The sequence below is a fragment of the Ictalurus punctatus genome, chromosome 12 (genome assembly GCF_001660625.3).
Source record: "Ictalurus punctatus breed USDA103 chromosome 12, Coco_2.0, whole genome shotgun sequence".
Classification (NCBI taxonomy): Eukaryota; Metazoa; Chordata; class Actinopteri; order Siluriformes; family Ictaluridae; genus Ictalurus; species Ictalurus punctatus.
This window is the reverse complement of record NC_030427.2, coordinates 753946-771238: the sequence shown is the minus strand read 5'-3', so window position 1 is coordinate 771238 and position 17293 is coordinate 753946. Positions and strand designations below refer to the sequence as shown.

At 40.0% G+C, this 17293-nt stretch overlaps 1 protein-coding gene and 1 long non-coding RNA gene across 2 annotated transcripts; both read left to right on the top strand.

Moving 5' to 3' along the window:
* Positions 1-1000: 1000 nt before the first annotated feature.
* On the top strand, positions 1001-9307 carry LOC128634117 (uncharacterized). The gene is made up of 2 exons (XM_053684363.1): positions 1001-1151; positions 7593-9307. The coding sequence occupies exons 1-2, from the start codon at positions 1043-1045 to the stop codon at positions 8444-8446; spliced, it is 963 nt and encodes a 320-aa protein (XP_053540338.1). The 5' UTR covers positions 1001-1042; the 3' UTR covers positions 8447-9307.
* A 5991-nt stretch (positions 9308-15298) lies between these two features.
* Positions 15299-16871, top strand: LOC124627486 (uncharacterized). Its single transcript, XR_006981913.2, has 4 exons — positions 15299-15381; positions 15534-15613; positions 15835-15897; positions 16713-16871. It is a non-coding gene; the product is annotated as an uncharacterized LOC124627486 (long non-coding RNA).
* The last annotated feature ends 422 nt before the right edge of the window (positions 16872-17293 follow it).

Genomic DNA, 17293 nt, shown 5'->3' with positions numbered 1-17293 from the left:
GGCTTGGTGAAGACAGGCCTGGCAGAGCAATTAATAATCTTCAAGGCAGGTTCAAATAATTCCCCGCATTCTGTTTTGCCATGTTAACATGTGTGTGGATGTTTACTCTCAGATAAAGCAATTTCACAGAAAGTACAGGGACAGTCAGCACTTCCTGTAAATAGTCTTCAGGACTAAGTGCTATTAAGAATCACACTGTTTTGTATTTGCACTTTATGTAGTCCTGCATACTGTTCTGTGTTGCACCATGATCCTGAAGAAATATCATTTCGTTCCAATGTATACAAGGTATATAGAGGAACAACAATATAAACCCACTTGACTTGATTTTAAACATTTCTATCCTTTCTATTTGAGTGGACTCCCATCCCTATCTTTTGGTAAAAATGACTCAGAGGGTGGTCTAATACATTACTAAGGCCATGTTCACACAGCAGGCAGAAGTGGCCCAAATCCGGTTTACTGACCAAATTCACTTTATTTGTTAGGCTCTTCACGCTATGTTTTCAATGTGGCCTATATCTGGCATTAGTCTGAACAGATCACGCTCCACGCGGGGGTGCATGAACAAGGTGTCACGTGATGCATTCAAGCTCGCTGCATAAAAAAGGGCACATTATTCGGCCATGGCCACTGCTTTGGTTTGTGTCCATTTCTTTTGGGATCTCTTCAAACACGGAGCAGTTGCGATATGTGCCTTCTAATTCTGCTTGTACAGCAACATCACCCAGAGTGTATATAAGATCCGTTAGCTCACTATCCCGCCACTGAAACCTTCCTTCACTGTTATCTTCCATCTTTCCTTCCCAGCGGCAGGAAATCATGACGAATGTCGAGGTGGATTGACGTAAAAGTCGCATGAATTCTGACCTGCTTGTTCATACAGCGGTTGCATTGCCACGTATCAGATATGGATTTCAGGACCACATATGAAAATGTAGTTCATGCAGGCATGCAAGTAACAAATTTGTGTCACGTTTGAAGAACATGTGCCTTTTGCCTGCTGTGTGAAGACGCTTTATCAACCATCTGTATATGTATCATGTTAATGACATGTCAATCTGCGTCCAGCTACAGTACCCATAACCCCACGCGGCCTACCAACATGGCTCCAACAGGACTCTTACTGTTCGTTCAAGTCTTCCTGGGAGGTTCGTAATTATGACGTCAGGTGCATTCAGGTCACTTTGGCAAGATGATGGTGTACTTTCTTTTAATTAACTACAAAAAAAATAGAGCAAGGTGTTTTTTTTTTTAAAAAAAAACTCTACTCTAACAAAGAATGCGAATCAGGTGTGTTTTGCTTTTTTTTATAAATGTTTTTAATCAATTTATGAAGCCACTCTAAAATTTTGCATCACATATTATATGACAATTGTACGCTATCTTATTTTGTGCATGAAATTAGCTTGGTTTTACTGTAAATAAAAAAAGCCTGACTATAACTTGCTGCATATACCAAACACGTAATAACTGAAATCGGCTTCTGAGACGAGTAAACATTCCATTTTAACATTCAAATTTACCGTCAACTACGGACATTGCATCCATTGATTCCTTCTTACTGACACGACCCCAACTCTGAGCTCAAAGAAAATCCATAGTTTCCCCACTCGTAATTATGACTTTGTGGTGGCGTTCATGTGCATTCAAGTCGTAAATACGATCTTTCTGACATGACTTGAACGCACCATTGTTCCCGTCACACACGTTCAATCTCGCCTGATTACTAATTGTGCACACCTAGACTCAAATTCACTACCACAGTGCACCCGATGCAAAATATACTGTTTTGAACCAATCATTACCAAGACTTAAATTTAGTCATAGTCCCTTCTGGGTTGCTCTTGGTTTTGGATTCCTTGTCTTCGCTCTTTGCCTAGCCCAGTTTATGCTGGTCGTACATCGCCCGACCTTTACCTGTTCGCTGATCTTGTTTTTGTCTCACATTTTGGATTTGCCTGCAAGCTTGCTTAATTAACCTTTCATTTACCTGTATCTGTGTCCTATATCTGCTGCTTGACAACTCTTTGGACCTCAACAAATCATGTACTAATAGCACTGATGATCAGTCAGAAGTAACAGATCTGGTGTGTAAACATCATCTATTTATCATTAAAAGGTTAAATGAGAGTTAAGTGTAGATGTAAATCAAGAACAAGCTGGCAGGAACAATCTGAAGAATTTTAATGGTTTGCCATCAGTGCTATTGCATCAAAACAGGAGGTAATATTTGCCACATCTTATTGACCACGTTCCCTTCTTATCATTATAAAACTTCTGTCAGTAGCAGTATTCTTAATGACCTTTTTATGCCTGTGCCTATTTATGCTATTATTATTATTATTATTATTATTATTTTAAATATTCTATTATACACTACAAATGCACAGTTAATAGCATTGTGAACATGGTTCATGATTAGAACTTAGTCTGCATATTCATATAGTAGTTTTTAATTCTATATTCCATACATTTTTTTAAAATCATAATCATAATTCTGAACAAACAAACAAAGAAACAAACAAACAAAACAGCTATGTCCAGTGTACTGTGTTCAGTGTGAATAATACATTAGCACGCTGAGCAGAAAGCAGCCAATAGGTCAGAAGTTACAGAGAACAGCTTTCTGCTGAGAAGCTCCTATTACTGCACTTTGATTTTCTGACCTACTTCTTATTACAGTATGAGTATTAAAGATATTTGTTCTCAAGTGGACAGTTCAGGTGAAAGTATTGTGACAAAGAGATAATACAGCATAGTACCCAAATAAACCCAAACAAACAAATCCTTACTGTCAAGCAGGGTGGAGGGAGTATACATGTATTGGAGTGTTTTTCTAACTCTAGCCCAGAGCAATCTGACATCACCGAGGGAAGAATTGTCAAGGAATTTTTGACAAAGAATATCGGGCCATCAGTTTGAAAACTGAAGCATTCAAGTAAGTCTATTAAGAAATGCTAGTGTTGGGTCCGAGTCCACCTTTGTCGAGTTCGAGTCGAGACCACGTCCTTAACCAATCGAGTCTGCGTCTGCCTCCAAAGGGGGCCGAGTTGGATTCAAGTCCGTGTCCTTAACGGCTGAGTCGGAGTTGAGCCCAGAAAGTAATTAAATTGAAAAAAGTTTTAAAATTGCAATTGTAATCTCAACACTGAGCTGTTAAATTAATATTTTAACGTTCACAGACCAATGGCAACATAAATGTAACAAAAAATACCACTGTTACACCTTGCCATTGCCATTTAATATTTTTATTTCATGTCATCATCACCTCAACTAGTTTCCTATCAAAAATGGTTTCAAAGAAAAAAGGGCTATAGAGGTACATGTAGAACTTTTATTACATTACAAGTGTATGAAAATACAAATTAATCTGTTTTGGTATTGTATCACTACATTGTGTCCTCCAGTTCGAGCTGACATTTCAATTATTTGATGCGTCTCCCCCACAGTTATATAGGCCAAGAGAGAGACACACACACACACACACACACACACAGACACACACACTAAGAACGTGTACTAAAACTGTGTTAAATCTTCGGGGTATTTGTTATACGCTACATCCCGAAGAATTCAGAGAGCATGTATGGTGTTAAAAAAGAAAAAAAAAGTCATGAGTGGCAATATTTTGATGCAGAGAGCAACACTATGGTGCGGAGAAAAGATTAATCCCGTTTACACCTGAACAACCGCTCCGTCCCTCTCTCACATGGATTTACTATGGTTTATGTTCACTAGTTTAGGAAATAATAGTGCACAAATTCCTATCACCATATTATTATAAACACACATTTACACCGTGATCATGTGACCACAAAATCAGTGAGGTAGTCCTCACAATTAGTACTCGAATGTACCGTCTCTTCGCCTCCTGGAACCTACTCGCCGAGTGCCTTCCGAGCCTCTGGTGCTTCCAAATGACAGGAAACCCCGGCACTTTTCCCTTCTCATACCGCCGTGTGGCTGAACGCTCGAATCGAATCTGAAGTTGGTCAGAAGGTGTGCATTGTGTTCATATAACAGCACAGGTAGTTCTGGCTTAATATTAACCTATCCTTCATGTTACACTGTTCTTGTTTTAATACATTATTGTTTTATACGTAGTAACTACTCGTACACAGGGACTTGTATGGTGAACTAAGACTAATAAACTTTTTTTAAAATATGTTTATAACAAAGTGACTCTTACAGTTGCTTATGGTTAATACTATACAAGTTTTGAGATTTTATACTTTTCCTTTTACTAAGTGTATAAAGTAAATTCTGGTCTATGTAAGTCTTATTTTATGTTATGGACAGTCGTAAAAAGCTTTTTCACTGCATGTCGTACTGCGTATGGTTGGTGTGTTTGACAAATAAATTCTGAATTAAAATTTTTGTTAATTTTTTTTTTGTTAAAACACATTTATTTAACGTTTACGGCAGTTGTAAGCACTGTAAGTCTCGGTTATGAGTTCCATCAGGAATTCCCTCCCTCCCTCATCCCTCACCCAATCACCGCTGTGCATTATTTTCAAATAACAGAACGGTCTGGAGTGTGTTATTCCTTACATAACGTTCATGACTAGCATTCTACAAGGGTGAGTCAAATGAAAACCTTATTGTCTCGATTTCATTTAGGGCAAGTGATCCAGTGGAAACAAAAGGCCCTCAATACATTCCAGCTGCGTCCAGTCTGCGTATAAGTGCAATAACGCGTGAAAATAATGCTTTGCTTGCGTATAGTGGTAAATAGTCTGCAATTAAATATCGCTTTTTTAACCTTATCGGTTCTACAAAGTGCTTTCCACTGGTTTTCATTCACACACACTCACAATCCAATGGTAGCAGAGCTGCCATGCAAGGCGCTAACTTGCCATCGGGGGCAACTTGGGGTTCAGTGTCTTGCCCAAGGAGACTTCGGCATGTGGACTCATGTGGGCTAGGAATCTAACCCTACGATTAGTGGACAACCCTCTCTGCCACCTGAACCACAGTGCTGGCATTCGTTATTTCTGTACAGGAGCACAGTCTGTTGTGTGTCATTCCTTAACATGTCCAACCTTAAATGGTAAATGGCACACTTGTATAGCTCTTTTATCCAAAGCGCTTTACACTGTGTCTCATTCACCCATTCACACACACACACTCACACACCAATGGTAGCAGAGCTGCCATGCAAGGCGCTAACTTGCAATCGGGAGCAACTTGGGGTTCAGTGTCTTGCCCAAGGACACTTTGGCATGTGGAGACGTGTAGGCTGGGAATCAAACCTCCAACCCTACAATTAGTGTACAACCCGCTGTACCACCTGATCCACAGCCGCTCTTTAACATTAACATGTTGCTAACATGAGGAAAAATGTAACTGATACTCAATTACAATGTACTCAATCTCAAAAGACATCCATTTCCACTATGTATTCCTTTAGCTCCATAAACATGCAGTTATTCATTACAGTTAAAGCATGCTATTCAGTAACTACAGTGAAATTAATAGCTAAGGTATGCAGTTACAAGAAGGAGGAATAGCACTGTAAGTCTGGTCCTACTGAAGCGTCCTCGGAGTTTTAAAGCGCTTATTTGCTCTTTCTTCTTTAGATAATTTAATTGGGATTCTGCTCCGCCTGGCTGCCATTCTCAGAGCAACAGAAGCATTAAGTAAATTCACAGATATGCCACATGCAATGCAGTCAGTTTTTCTTTTTTTTCTATTTTAGTTTCATAGAAGTTACTTAGGGAGGAAAAATAACACACTTTCAATTATTTTCAAACCTGAACTTTTTACGGGAAAGGGGAAAATATTGGAATAAACTGTCCATGACGAAAGAGAGGAAGTGAAGGGAGAGCATCTTGTTAGCGGCCCGCTGTAGCCGTGGGAAGTTTTCTATCAGATGCATGTACAGGGAGAGGCACCCAGTTAGAAAATAACTTTCTGCACATGCTGGGCCATTTAGCACAACCTGTGATGACTCCTGTTTGGGCTGGAGATAAATGCACGTGCACGCTCTCTCTCTCTCTGTCTCTCTCTCTCTCTCTCAGTTCTCTAACCCCCCACAACTATACAGGAAAATTGCTACATTACCTGGGAGACGTATTCGCTTCCCATATCATTTCTTGCCAACTATGTGCACAAGCTGAGAAGAGAAGACCAAAAAAACCCCGCATACCGCAGAGATGAATAGAGTGATGAAGATTAGAAAAACAAGCATTACTTGTATTATCATTCGTTTTATTACTTTTAGATCCGTGAATAAGCAACAAATAATTGAGTAAACGCTAAAATTGTTGACATCCGTCATAGAAAAAGTTCAAAAATGTCTGTGTATAATGAATAAAACATGCAATTTTTGATATTTAGCTTCTTTTTATTTTTTGCTGGGATGCTTTACAGTTTTATTTGAGTACAATATTTTCCTCATACACACTGTATATAACTAACTGGTGTATGTATATGTGATGTACAATGATACAAGTCCCAACAAATAGAACTCGACTAGTGTAGTCCTCCTTGTTCTTCTTGTAATTTGTATGCCAGAAATATCTTTACAGTATACTTCAAACATGAAGGACACGATTGAAGAAAAAAACTTTCTAAAATGTTTTTTAGTCTTCTTTTATGCAAAGGTAAAATCATGATCATTATTAAAACGTTTGATGTACAAGTCCAACTAACACATGTCTGGGTGTTCAAAATTAAAATAAACTAAAAAAATAAAATAAATATAATTAGAAAAAATAAATCATAAAATGCTGTCTGCAGGTTTACCCACAATTCTTACAGATTTTCTTCTTAATTAAAAGGAAAAGCTATTCCATACTAACTTACTTTATCTCTTTGTTGAGTTCTCACTCATTTCCTGAACAATGAATTGTTGTTAAAACCAATAAAAGCTTAACATTTTGCCATTTTGGGCTTGACCCATTTTTTTTTTTTTACCCAGGACCCAGGTCTTTTAATAAACCATATTAAAAATTGTTTCAACATCAAGGTCTACAAGTCAGGATTTCGTAAACTGTAATCATTTCCGAGTAGCACTGTATTTCCCACAAACCTTAGTTGGCTGTGGCAGCCTTAAATGTAATCGATTACTTGGCAGTTGAACGCCACATTGCGGTATCAGATCTCACCAGTGATTACTATAACAGCATGTAGAGACTGTGCACATACTCATATTACTGCTGGGAATGAGTACGCCTGCCTTGTTTTATACGCCATGATTAAACGCAAGGCAGATATTCAAACAGGGGTCGTTAGATGAAATAGCGGTCATTTAAATGTTCTGTGTTGGGCTTTCTAAATTATTTCTTATTAATTATTATTGGTATAAAGTGATTTGACACTGTGCTTTTGTCCTGCTATATCTTTTTAGGTCGAAAAAAATTACTTACCTTACGTTATACAAATATAACTGAGATTATTTTAGATAAAACAATCGTAACGTTGTGCTGTCGCTAAATTTGATCGGTTCTTACAAACATCCGCGGCTAGCTTGTAGCCCGCTAGCATCATCTTACCGCTAGCCTTGTTTACATTTCACGTCTATCTTATTTGCCGCTGTTTTGTTTAAAAAGCAAATATGTCTGCTGTTTCTCCACTTTTGAGTGCAGATGAGGACTCGCTCGAGCTTCACATGGTGCTGTTGGAACTGGAGGATGTGGAGAAGCAGATCCGCGGCCTACTCGACAAGCAGGCCCAGCTGCTGGAGCGACGAACTGCACTGGAAATATCTTGTGCCTCTGCCTACACATCCAAGGTAAGCACGCAGCGTGATATTTCCACTCCCAGCCCCTCTACGCAGTGTGTTTCTCTGTGCAGGGACCGTGCACCCAGGACTTTTCCAGCCCAGGGCTTTTCCATCACGCCGGACCGCCGGGCTGGACCGCAGGCGAGGACCTCTCCGCCTCCGATGTTCGAGATTCCAACCAGGAACCGCTTCACCCCTCTCCGTCAGACCAGACGAAACGCTGTGATCGTCAGGGACTCCATTGTGCGAAACATCCGCGTCGCTTCAACAACAGGTAAGGTGTACACACACTGCTTTTCTGGTGCTCGTGTCCTTGATGTCGCTGCGCAGGTATCTGGGATCCTGAAGAAGGACGAGCGCATTGGAGCGGTTGTGCCGCACGCGGGGACAAACGACATCAGGCTGCGACAGACGGAGGTTCTGAAGAGGCACTTCTCCAGCCTGATCGAAACGGTACGAGGCAGATCACCCACCGCGAAGATCATCGTTTCTGGACCTCTTCCCTCATACAGACGTGGAGCCAAAAAGTTCAGTAGACTTCTAGCTTTAAATAACTGGTTGGTTTCTTGGTGTAGTGAACAGAATCTGGTGTTTGTTAATAACTGGAATCTGTTCTGGGAGCGTCCTAGGTTGTTTCGTCCTGATGGCCTGCACCCCAGCAGCCTCGGAGCGGAACTGCTGTCTGACAACACCTCCAAGACGTTACACTCCAAGTGACTGTCTACCATAAGCTCATCTTCCCACAATAACAACGTTCATCATAAGCAATGTTCAATTAATAGTCCAACACCTGTAGTACATACTATAGAGACTGTGTCTGTTCCCCGAGCTGTACAAATACACAAACAATATCGGAATGTCTGTCTTAGTAACCTAATTAACATAAAATTAGATCATACTGAATGCACATCCAGCACCTTTAATCTGCAGCTAGGACTATTAAACATTAGATCTCTTGCGTCTAAGGCTCTTATTGTTAACGACATTATTACTGATCAGGAATGTAATTTAATGTGTTTAACGGAAACTTGGATTAAACCAAACGAGTATGTAGCATTAAATGAAGCCAGTCCTCCTGAATGAAGGCTTCATTCATCCTAAATGAAGCCAGCCTCGTTCAACTTTTAGAGGAGGAGGTGTTAGACTCATCCATAGTCAAAATCTAGTCGTCACACAAAAACCTAGTCATAAATTTAATTCATTTGAAATTCTTTATACCAGCATAACTTATGTAGGCACAAAAAATAAGTCAATTTCTCTAATTATTATTTACAGACCCCCAGGGCCATATACTGAATTTCGTAGTGAATTTGCAGACTTTATCTCAAACCTGGTTGTGTCTATAGATAAAGAATTAATCGTTGGTGATTTTAATATTCACTTTGATAACGTGGAAGACCCAGCGGTTGTGTCCATCTTAGATTCAGTAGGGATTAATCAGAACGTAATCGGAACTACTCATAATGGTGGTCGCACTCTTAACCTGATACTAACATATGGATTAAATATAGAAAATATTGTAATTTTTCTGCAGTCTGAAGTTGTCTCAGACCATTATCTAATCTCGTGCATAATACATATTGATCATAATATTTCCACCTCGCCTCGCTATCGCATAAAACATACTTTCACATCAGTTACTGCACCGAGCTTCGTAAATAACCTCCCAGAGACATCAATTATATTTGGATCACCGTCTGATCCGTTAGAACTCGATCAGGCGACTGAAAACTTAGAGTCAACACTCCGCTACACGCTAGATAGAGTGGCTCCACTCAAAAGAAAATTATTTAGAGAGAAAAAGCTAGCACCCTGGTATAACGATCAAACGCGTACCTTAAAACAGACCACTTGACAATTAGAACGTAAATGGCGTCAAACCAAATTGGTGATATTCCAAACAGCATGGAAGGAGAGCCTACTGAAATATAGAAAATCTTTTAATAGGAGATAACAAAAACAATTCTAGATTACTTTTCAACACAGTAGCAAAATTAACTAGGAATAAAACCAATACAGAGAGAAAGGCTCAATCGTTACATAGCAGTGAAGATTTCATGAAATTTTTCATTGTTAAGATTGAAAATATTAGATGTGAAATTCAGGCTATTAAATTAAAACCAGACAGTATTGTAACAAACTCATTTGATGATAATATAGCAATATCAGATCAATGTTTAGAGTGTTTTACTCTTCTTAGAGAGACCGAACTAGCTTCATTAATCTCTTCAGCCAATTCATCAACTTGCATACCAGATCCTGTACCTACATGTCTCTTTAAACAGATTTGTCCAGGAGTAATTGAACCACTTTTAAATACATCAATTCTTCCCTAAGCACTGGCTATGTACCTAAATCACTTAAATTAGCAGTTATTACACCCCTGATTAAAAAACCTGACCTTGATCCCCCTCAACTGTCCAGCTATAGACCTATATCAAATCTCCCCTTCATCTCTAAGATTTTAGAAAAGGTTGTAGCACAGCAGTTATGCTCGTACTTAGTACTTAGGAATAACATTCAGGAAATGTATCAGTCAGGATTTAGACCTCATCATAACACAGAGACAGCGTTAGTTAAAGTAGTAAACAACCTTCTACTGACCTCTGATCAGGGTTGTGTCTCGCTGCTTGTGTTACTCGACCTTAGTGCAGCTTTTGATACTATAGATCAGGAGTGCCCACACATTTTTGGCTTGCAAGCTACTTTTAACAGGACCAGTCAAAGAGATCTACCTGCACAAAAAATGTGAAATATATATATATATATATATATATATATATATATATATATATATATATATATATATATATATATATATATATATATATAAAATATATAATATATATTTATGAGTATACTTCAAATATATACACACACACACAGTCAGCCAGGGTTGCATAGTCCGGACAGTAGCTGCTGGTAGCCAGCCTCAAACAGGCCTCCAAATGATGATCAGTCATTGTGGAACGGTATTTGGACTTAATGATCTTCATGTGTGAAAAGGCTGACTCACATAAATAAGTAGAGCCAAATAATGCAGTCAAGGAGGTGGCACATTTCCTCATGTTTGGGTACTTTTCCTCTGTGAGTAAGTTCCAAAACTGTCTATGCGCCCTGGACTTCAGCTCAATGTCAGTCTGTAGTTTCAAAATCTCATCCTCCACTTCAGACGAGTTCAGGTGAAACAGCGTTGCAATTTTCGATGCGAGTGAATCAACCTCAACATTGTCCCTAAACGGGTAGCACATGAATGTGGAGAATGGCACCAGTAAAGCAAAGTCTTGAAAGCGTCTGTCAAACTCTGACCGACAGCTGTCAATCTGCTCCGTGTAGCGTGCAATGTTAAACTGCACACAAGCCTTCCGCTGCGTCTCCAGATCTGACGCGAGGTTTTGGAAGTTCCCAAAAACATGGCGCTGCAGCTTTGAGAACAGAAGTTGCATTTTCCGTTTAAAGGCATTAACTGAGCTGATCGTATTGACCAGCTCCAAATTAAGCTCATTTAACATGTTGGTCAGATCGGTTAAAAATTCCAAGTCCAGCAGCCACTGATCATTATTGACCTGGGTGTATTCTGCATGAATAACAGCAAAAAGAAACTCGCTTATCTCCGGACAGAGCTCTCGAAATCTCTGCAGGAATTTACCCCTACTAAGCCATCTCGCGTCAGTGTGTAGCAGGAGCTGATTGGTCACAGTCTGCCTTCTCCAGATGCGCACGGAACAGCCGTCTTTGAAGTGATCTAGCACGTATAGAACAGGCGATCTTTGTTGCCACATCCATGATCTCTTTCATGTTTAGCATTCTTGCACATAAGGCTTGTTGGTGTATTATGCAGTGGTAGTTAAGGAAGTCAGGGAAAGCATCGTCTTCCCTGCACTTGGCAATGAATCCATTTGCGCTGCTCAACCATTGACTGATATCAATTTGCACACTGGAGCTGGGTTTTCTCAATGAAGTCTTTAAAATACTGAAAAATGTCCTCTCCCCACGATTTCGCTCGATAGCCTTTAGCACTGGCGCGCTTGATCGCACACGCATGGTGAGAGAAAAGACGAGATCTCAGACTGGCTGCCCTGTACATCAACGCTAACATCTACTTTTCTTTGAATGGCAATCTACCCGCACTTCCTTTGCGATCGACCGGTCGATCTCGATCGATGTATTGGGCACCCCTGTTTTAAGGTATTAATAGTTATTAAAATGTTTAATTTATTGAATTTCAATACTATATATGACCCAATCACTGAGTAATCTATATATAGTACTATATAACATTAGTAATAACTGAAAAAAATGGTGTAATTACCAGTCTTTTCTCCCCACGAGGTCTGTAGGTTTGTGCTGTGTTTGTATGTGTGATCCGAGCGTCCATCCGGTGGACAGATGCCATTTTGATTTGAAACTCGTGCCATTTTTGAGTTGGTAATGGGCGCAACCAAGTGTACAATTGGAGGGGGACACACCTATTTTCCTTAACAAACGGAAATATATTAAAAAGGAATAGACATAAATAAATAGAATAGATGAAGAAAAGACAGATCCGTTTGCCAGATTCATTACAGAGGGACATATAGAAAATATTTTGTACAGTATATTCGGGGGGGGCAACATTGGTGGGGACACGACCCCCCCAAAGAATACGTGGTTACGCCCATGGTTGTAGGATACACAGCAGCGACGGAGTTTTTTTTCCATCACATTTTGTCAAGAGTATTCAATCAGGTAAGCATGATTAAGTGAACTTGATTATAATATTTATGTTTATAATTGTGTTCTTGTTTGCCAGACAGATGTACAAGTTCTGTAATCAAGTTGTTGTTCAACAAGTAATTTTAATCTTAAATTGTAAGAGTTATTTTAAAATTGTAAGCGTACCCTCGGTTTTGTAAACCGCGCACGCACCGCGTAAAGTTTATATCATACATTCGCAGTCTGTTCCCTCAGTTTTTAGCAATCCGTTCCCTCAGTTTTTTTAGCGAATCCGTTCCCTCAGTTTTTAGCGAATCCGTTCCCTCAGTTTTTAGCGAATCCGTTCCCTCAGTTTTTTGCGAATCTGTTCCCTCAGTTTTTTGCGAATCCGTTCCCTCAGTTTTTTGGCGAATCTGTTCCCTCAATTTTTTTTGGCGAATCCGTTCCCTCAGTTTTTGGCGAATCCGTTCCCTCAGTTTTTGGCGAATCCGTTCCCTCAGTTTTTGGCGAATCCGTTCCCTCAGTTTTTGGCGAATCCGTTCCCTCAGTTTTTGGCGAATCCGTTCCCTCAGTTTTTGGCGAATCCGTTCCCTCAGTTTTTGGCGAATCCGTTCCCTCAGTTTTTAGCGAATCCGTTCCCTCAGTTTTTTAGCGAATCCGTTCCCTCAGTTTTTGGCGAATCCGTTCCTTCAGTTTTTTGTGAATCCGTTCCCTCAGTTTTTGGCGAATCCGTTCCCTCAGTTTTTTGGCGAATCCGTTCCCTCAGTTTTTGGCGAATCCGTTCCTTCAGTTTTTTGCGAATCCGTTCCCTCCGTTTTTAGAGAATCCGTTCCCTCAGTTTTTTAGCGAAGCCGTTCCCTCAGTTTTTTTAGCGAATCCGTTCCCTCCGTTTTTAGCGAATCCTTTCCCTCCGTTTTTAGAGAATCGGTTCCCTCAGTTTTATAGCGAATCCGTTCCCTCAATTTTTAGCGAATCGGTTCCCTCAGTTTTTAGAGAATCCGTTCCCTCAGTTTTTGGCGAATCCGTTCCCTCAGTTTTTGGCGAATCCGTTCCCTCAGTTTTTTGCGAATCCGTTCCCTCAGTTTTTGGCGAATCCGTTCCCTCAGTTTTTGGCGAATCCGTTCCCTCAGTTTTTGGCGAATCCGTTCCCTCAGTTTTTAGCGAATCCGTTCCCTCAGTTTTTTAGCGAATCCGTTCCCTCAGTTTTTGGCGAATCCGTTCCTTCAGTTTTTTGCGAATCCGTTCCCTCAGTTTTTGGCGAATCCGTTCCCTCAGTTTTTTGGCGAATCCGTTCCCTCAGTTTTTGGCGAATCCGTTCCTTCAGTTTTTTGCGAATCCGTTCCCTCCGTTTTTAGCGAAGCCGTTCCCTCAGTTTTTTTAGCGAATCCGTTCCCTCTGTTTTTAGAGAATCGGTTCCCTCAGTTTTATAGCGAATCCGTTCCCTCAATTTTTAGCGAATCGGTTCCCTCAGTTTTTAGAGAATCCGTTCCCTCAGTTTTTAGCGAATCCGTTCCCTCAGTTTTTAGCGAATCCGTTCCCTCCGTTTTTAGGGAATCCGTTCCCTCCGGTTTTAGCGAATCCGTTCCCTCAGTTTTTAGCGAATCCGTTCCCTCTGTTTTTAGGGAATCCGTTCCCTCAGTTTTTAGCGAATCCGTTCCCTCTGTTTTTAGCGAATCCGTTCCCTCTGTTTTTAGCGAATCCGTTCCCTCAGTTTTTAGCGAATCCGTTCCCTCAGTTTTTAGCGAATCCGTTCCCTCAGTTTTTAGTGAATCCGTTCCCTCCGTTTTTTTAGCGAATCCGTTCCCTCAGTTTTTAGTGAATCCGTTCCCTCCGTTTTTTTAGCGAATCCGTTCCCTCCGTTTTTAGCGAATCCGTTCCCTCCGTTTTTAGCAAATCCGTTCCCTCATTTTTTTAGCGAATCCGTTCCCTCCGTTTTTAGCAAATCACACACACACACATCCCTTCTTACTCCCGTCACATACACACACACACATGCACACACGTCCCATCTTACTCCCCCATCGGCCTGAGAAGCATAAAGGGCTATAAATCAGTGCACACTACTTTGATTGACAGTTTGACAGAAAGTGTATGATATAACTACTTCCGTAGTATTCAGTCTTCTTAATGTTTTCCCAAGACGAGCTTAACTCTTCTTTACGCAAAAAAATATTATTTAATCGACACTTCTTTATTTAAAAACAATGTTTTTGTTAACAATAAAAAGCGCTAACAGTCACGAGGCAGTCAGGTTTGGGACACATGCATGGTATGTGGTGCGTGCTTAAATGTTTGATCCGCACCTATTGGGACAAGTTTGTATTCATTGTTGTTTTTTTTAGTGTATATATTTAAAGATATATTTTTTGTATTAATTTATAATTTTTGTGGAAAAATTTTTAGACATCATGGCTGGACGTAGAAACCTGGGCGGCCAAGAGGCTGCAGCTCTGGTAAGGACGCACAAATCATTTAATTAAAACTTGTCTATTTTTTAAAACTACATTAAACCACTCTACTAACGATTGATCAACGACTCGATCACTTGAGTTTTATTCCAACACATTCCTGTTTTATTTTACTGTGTTTATATTGTTTGGGAAGAGTGTGTGTTCTGTCCATGGATAACAGCTTAGATGTAAAACGAAGTGCGTGAGTTTAAAAGACCTGTGTGTTCCTGTAGGTGTTGGCGAGACGTAACCATCTGATGAATAGGATCAATATTATATTCCAGCAGCTACGGAACCTTGTATAAGTGCACACTCTTACCTGCAACACCTGTTTATGAGTGTTTATTTTAGATCACAGATGCGTTAAAGTAACATCTGAACTTATTCACTCATATTCTCTGTCTCTCTCTGTCTCACCGGTTTACCTGACTGCATTTAACCTGCAGCCCACAAGTAGGACAGGGTGCAGGACAGCCACCTCCCCCTGGCATAGCTCTTCACCTGGGGGTAAGGATGCACAGTTCATCTAATTAAAACTTGTCTATTTTTTAAAACTACTGTGTTTATATTATTTGCAGAGGGTGTGTGTTCTTTCTATGGATGACGGTTTAGATGTAAAACGAAGTGCATGAGTTTAAAAGACCTGTGTGTTCCTGTAGGTGATGAGAGCTTATGTGATTAGATATTTGGATCTGCTCAATGACCTCGCTGTTCTAATATTGCAATATTACAACCTAGAGTAAGTGCACACTACACCTGGTTATCAGTGTTTATTTACAGTCACAGTGTTTAACCTCACGCTTCCTACCTCGCTAGGCAGATCATGTCCGAGGTCAAGGCACTCATCACTCAGATAACAGATGTAAAAGAAACTTCTGAGCTTATTCACTCTTATTCTCTGTCTCTCTCTCTCTACACGTTCATTATGAACCGGTTTCACTGACTGCGTTTAACGAGCAGCGAAGAAGAAGGACAGGGTGACGGACCGTGGCAGGTTTAACACAAATGATCGTCAAGCAGAAGGTACTACACTGAAACCCCCCCCCCGTCCCGGTCAGAATAACTCTTCTGCACTGTAGCTTTGTATATAGAAGTTGTTTTAGTTTGAGATGCCGTCGTAACCCTCAGGTTCAGGTTTAAAGAGCCATGGCATTTATCACACTTGTCCTCTACTTCTGGATATATTACAGAAAGTCTTGACTTAGACAAATGGAAAAGGTTTTGAAGAAATGCATTCCCTTTAGTATTGTCTGCAGGAAATTCGGATTTATAAAGTTAAGAGTAAAATGATTTAAAAGTAGCATATATTTCCATGGGATCTGTAGTGACGACATTATAAGTGTGTGCGTCTTGCTGAAGGTGTTAAATATGTTGCAGAGCCACACTCACGAGCATCATAAACAGGTTTAATAAAAATTAATAATAATAATTTCTGTTCCTTTGGTGAAAACTTTCAGAGCGTTTTAAATCTATGCCAGCCTTTTGTAAAATTTTAGATAGTATATAATCGGTATACATAAAATATTTAAGTAATTAAAAAAGCAGTGCTCGTGTTATTACAGGAGGCGATTTTGTAGGAAAACGTGAATAGTGAGAGGCGTGTGCGTCGTCATCGTGAAAGCATTTCAGACCCTTCTTTTCCCAAACAGAGAACGTGGAATCCATAAAGGAGGGGGGAAAGAGGTGGTTATTACACATAGGTGCCATGGTTGAGGCCGAGATGGATTTAAAATGACCTTGGTTTTTTTTTTTTTTTTTTAATTGTGTGTGTGTGTGTGTGTGTGTGTGTGTGTGTGTGTGTGTGTGTGTGTGTGTGTGTGTGTGTGTGTGTGTTTCAGGTTGACCCCTCTCAGCAGATGGAGGTTGTGTAGAAGGGTGATGGCAAAATGAAAGGTGTTTTTGTTCCAGCTGTACCCCATAACTCTGCTGAACATGTGAGAGTTGTGTTTTGAGTTGTGTGTTTTGATGTTTGTTTGTTTATGTATTTTACTCTTGAGTAAAAACACTGAAGAGTCTCGTATAATTTTTTTGCGTTATGTTTTATCATACAATTTTTATTGGAAAATCGCATTTTACTTATGATAACATCCCAACAAAATAATCACAGCCAAAACCCAAAGAAAGGGGGAAACAAAAAACAACAACAAACAGCCAGAAAAAAAACAAACAAATAAATAAAGAGGGGGGAAAAAGAAGGTAAGATGATTAGTATTTACCGTCTACCTCTCCTCAATCCACCTCCAGGATGCGTACATCATTGAGGTAAGTAATAAATTGTTGCCATTTTCCCAAAAATGAGTCACCCCTGCCTCTGATGTTGTACTTGATTTTTTCAAGTTTTAAAAAGAAGATTAAATGTTTAAGCCAGGCTGATATAGAGGGGGGTTGTTGAGAGGTCCAAGACAACAATATTCTGTGC

Coding starts and splice junctions, on each gene's coding strand:
- LOC128634117 (XM_053684363.1), top strand. CDS start 1,043: ATGTTAATGACATGTCAATCTGCGTCCAGCTACAGTACCCATAACCCC. Junction 1,152..7,592: donor CGTTCAAGTCTTCCTGGGAG/GTTCGTAATTAT, acceptor TTTTGAGTGCAG/ATGAGGACTCGCTCGAGCTT.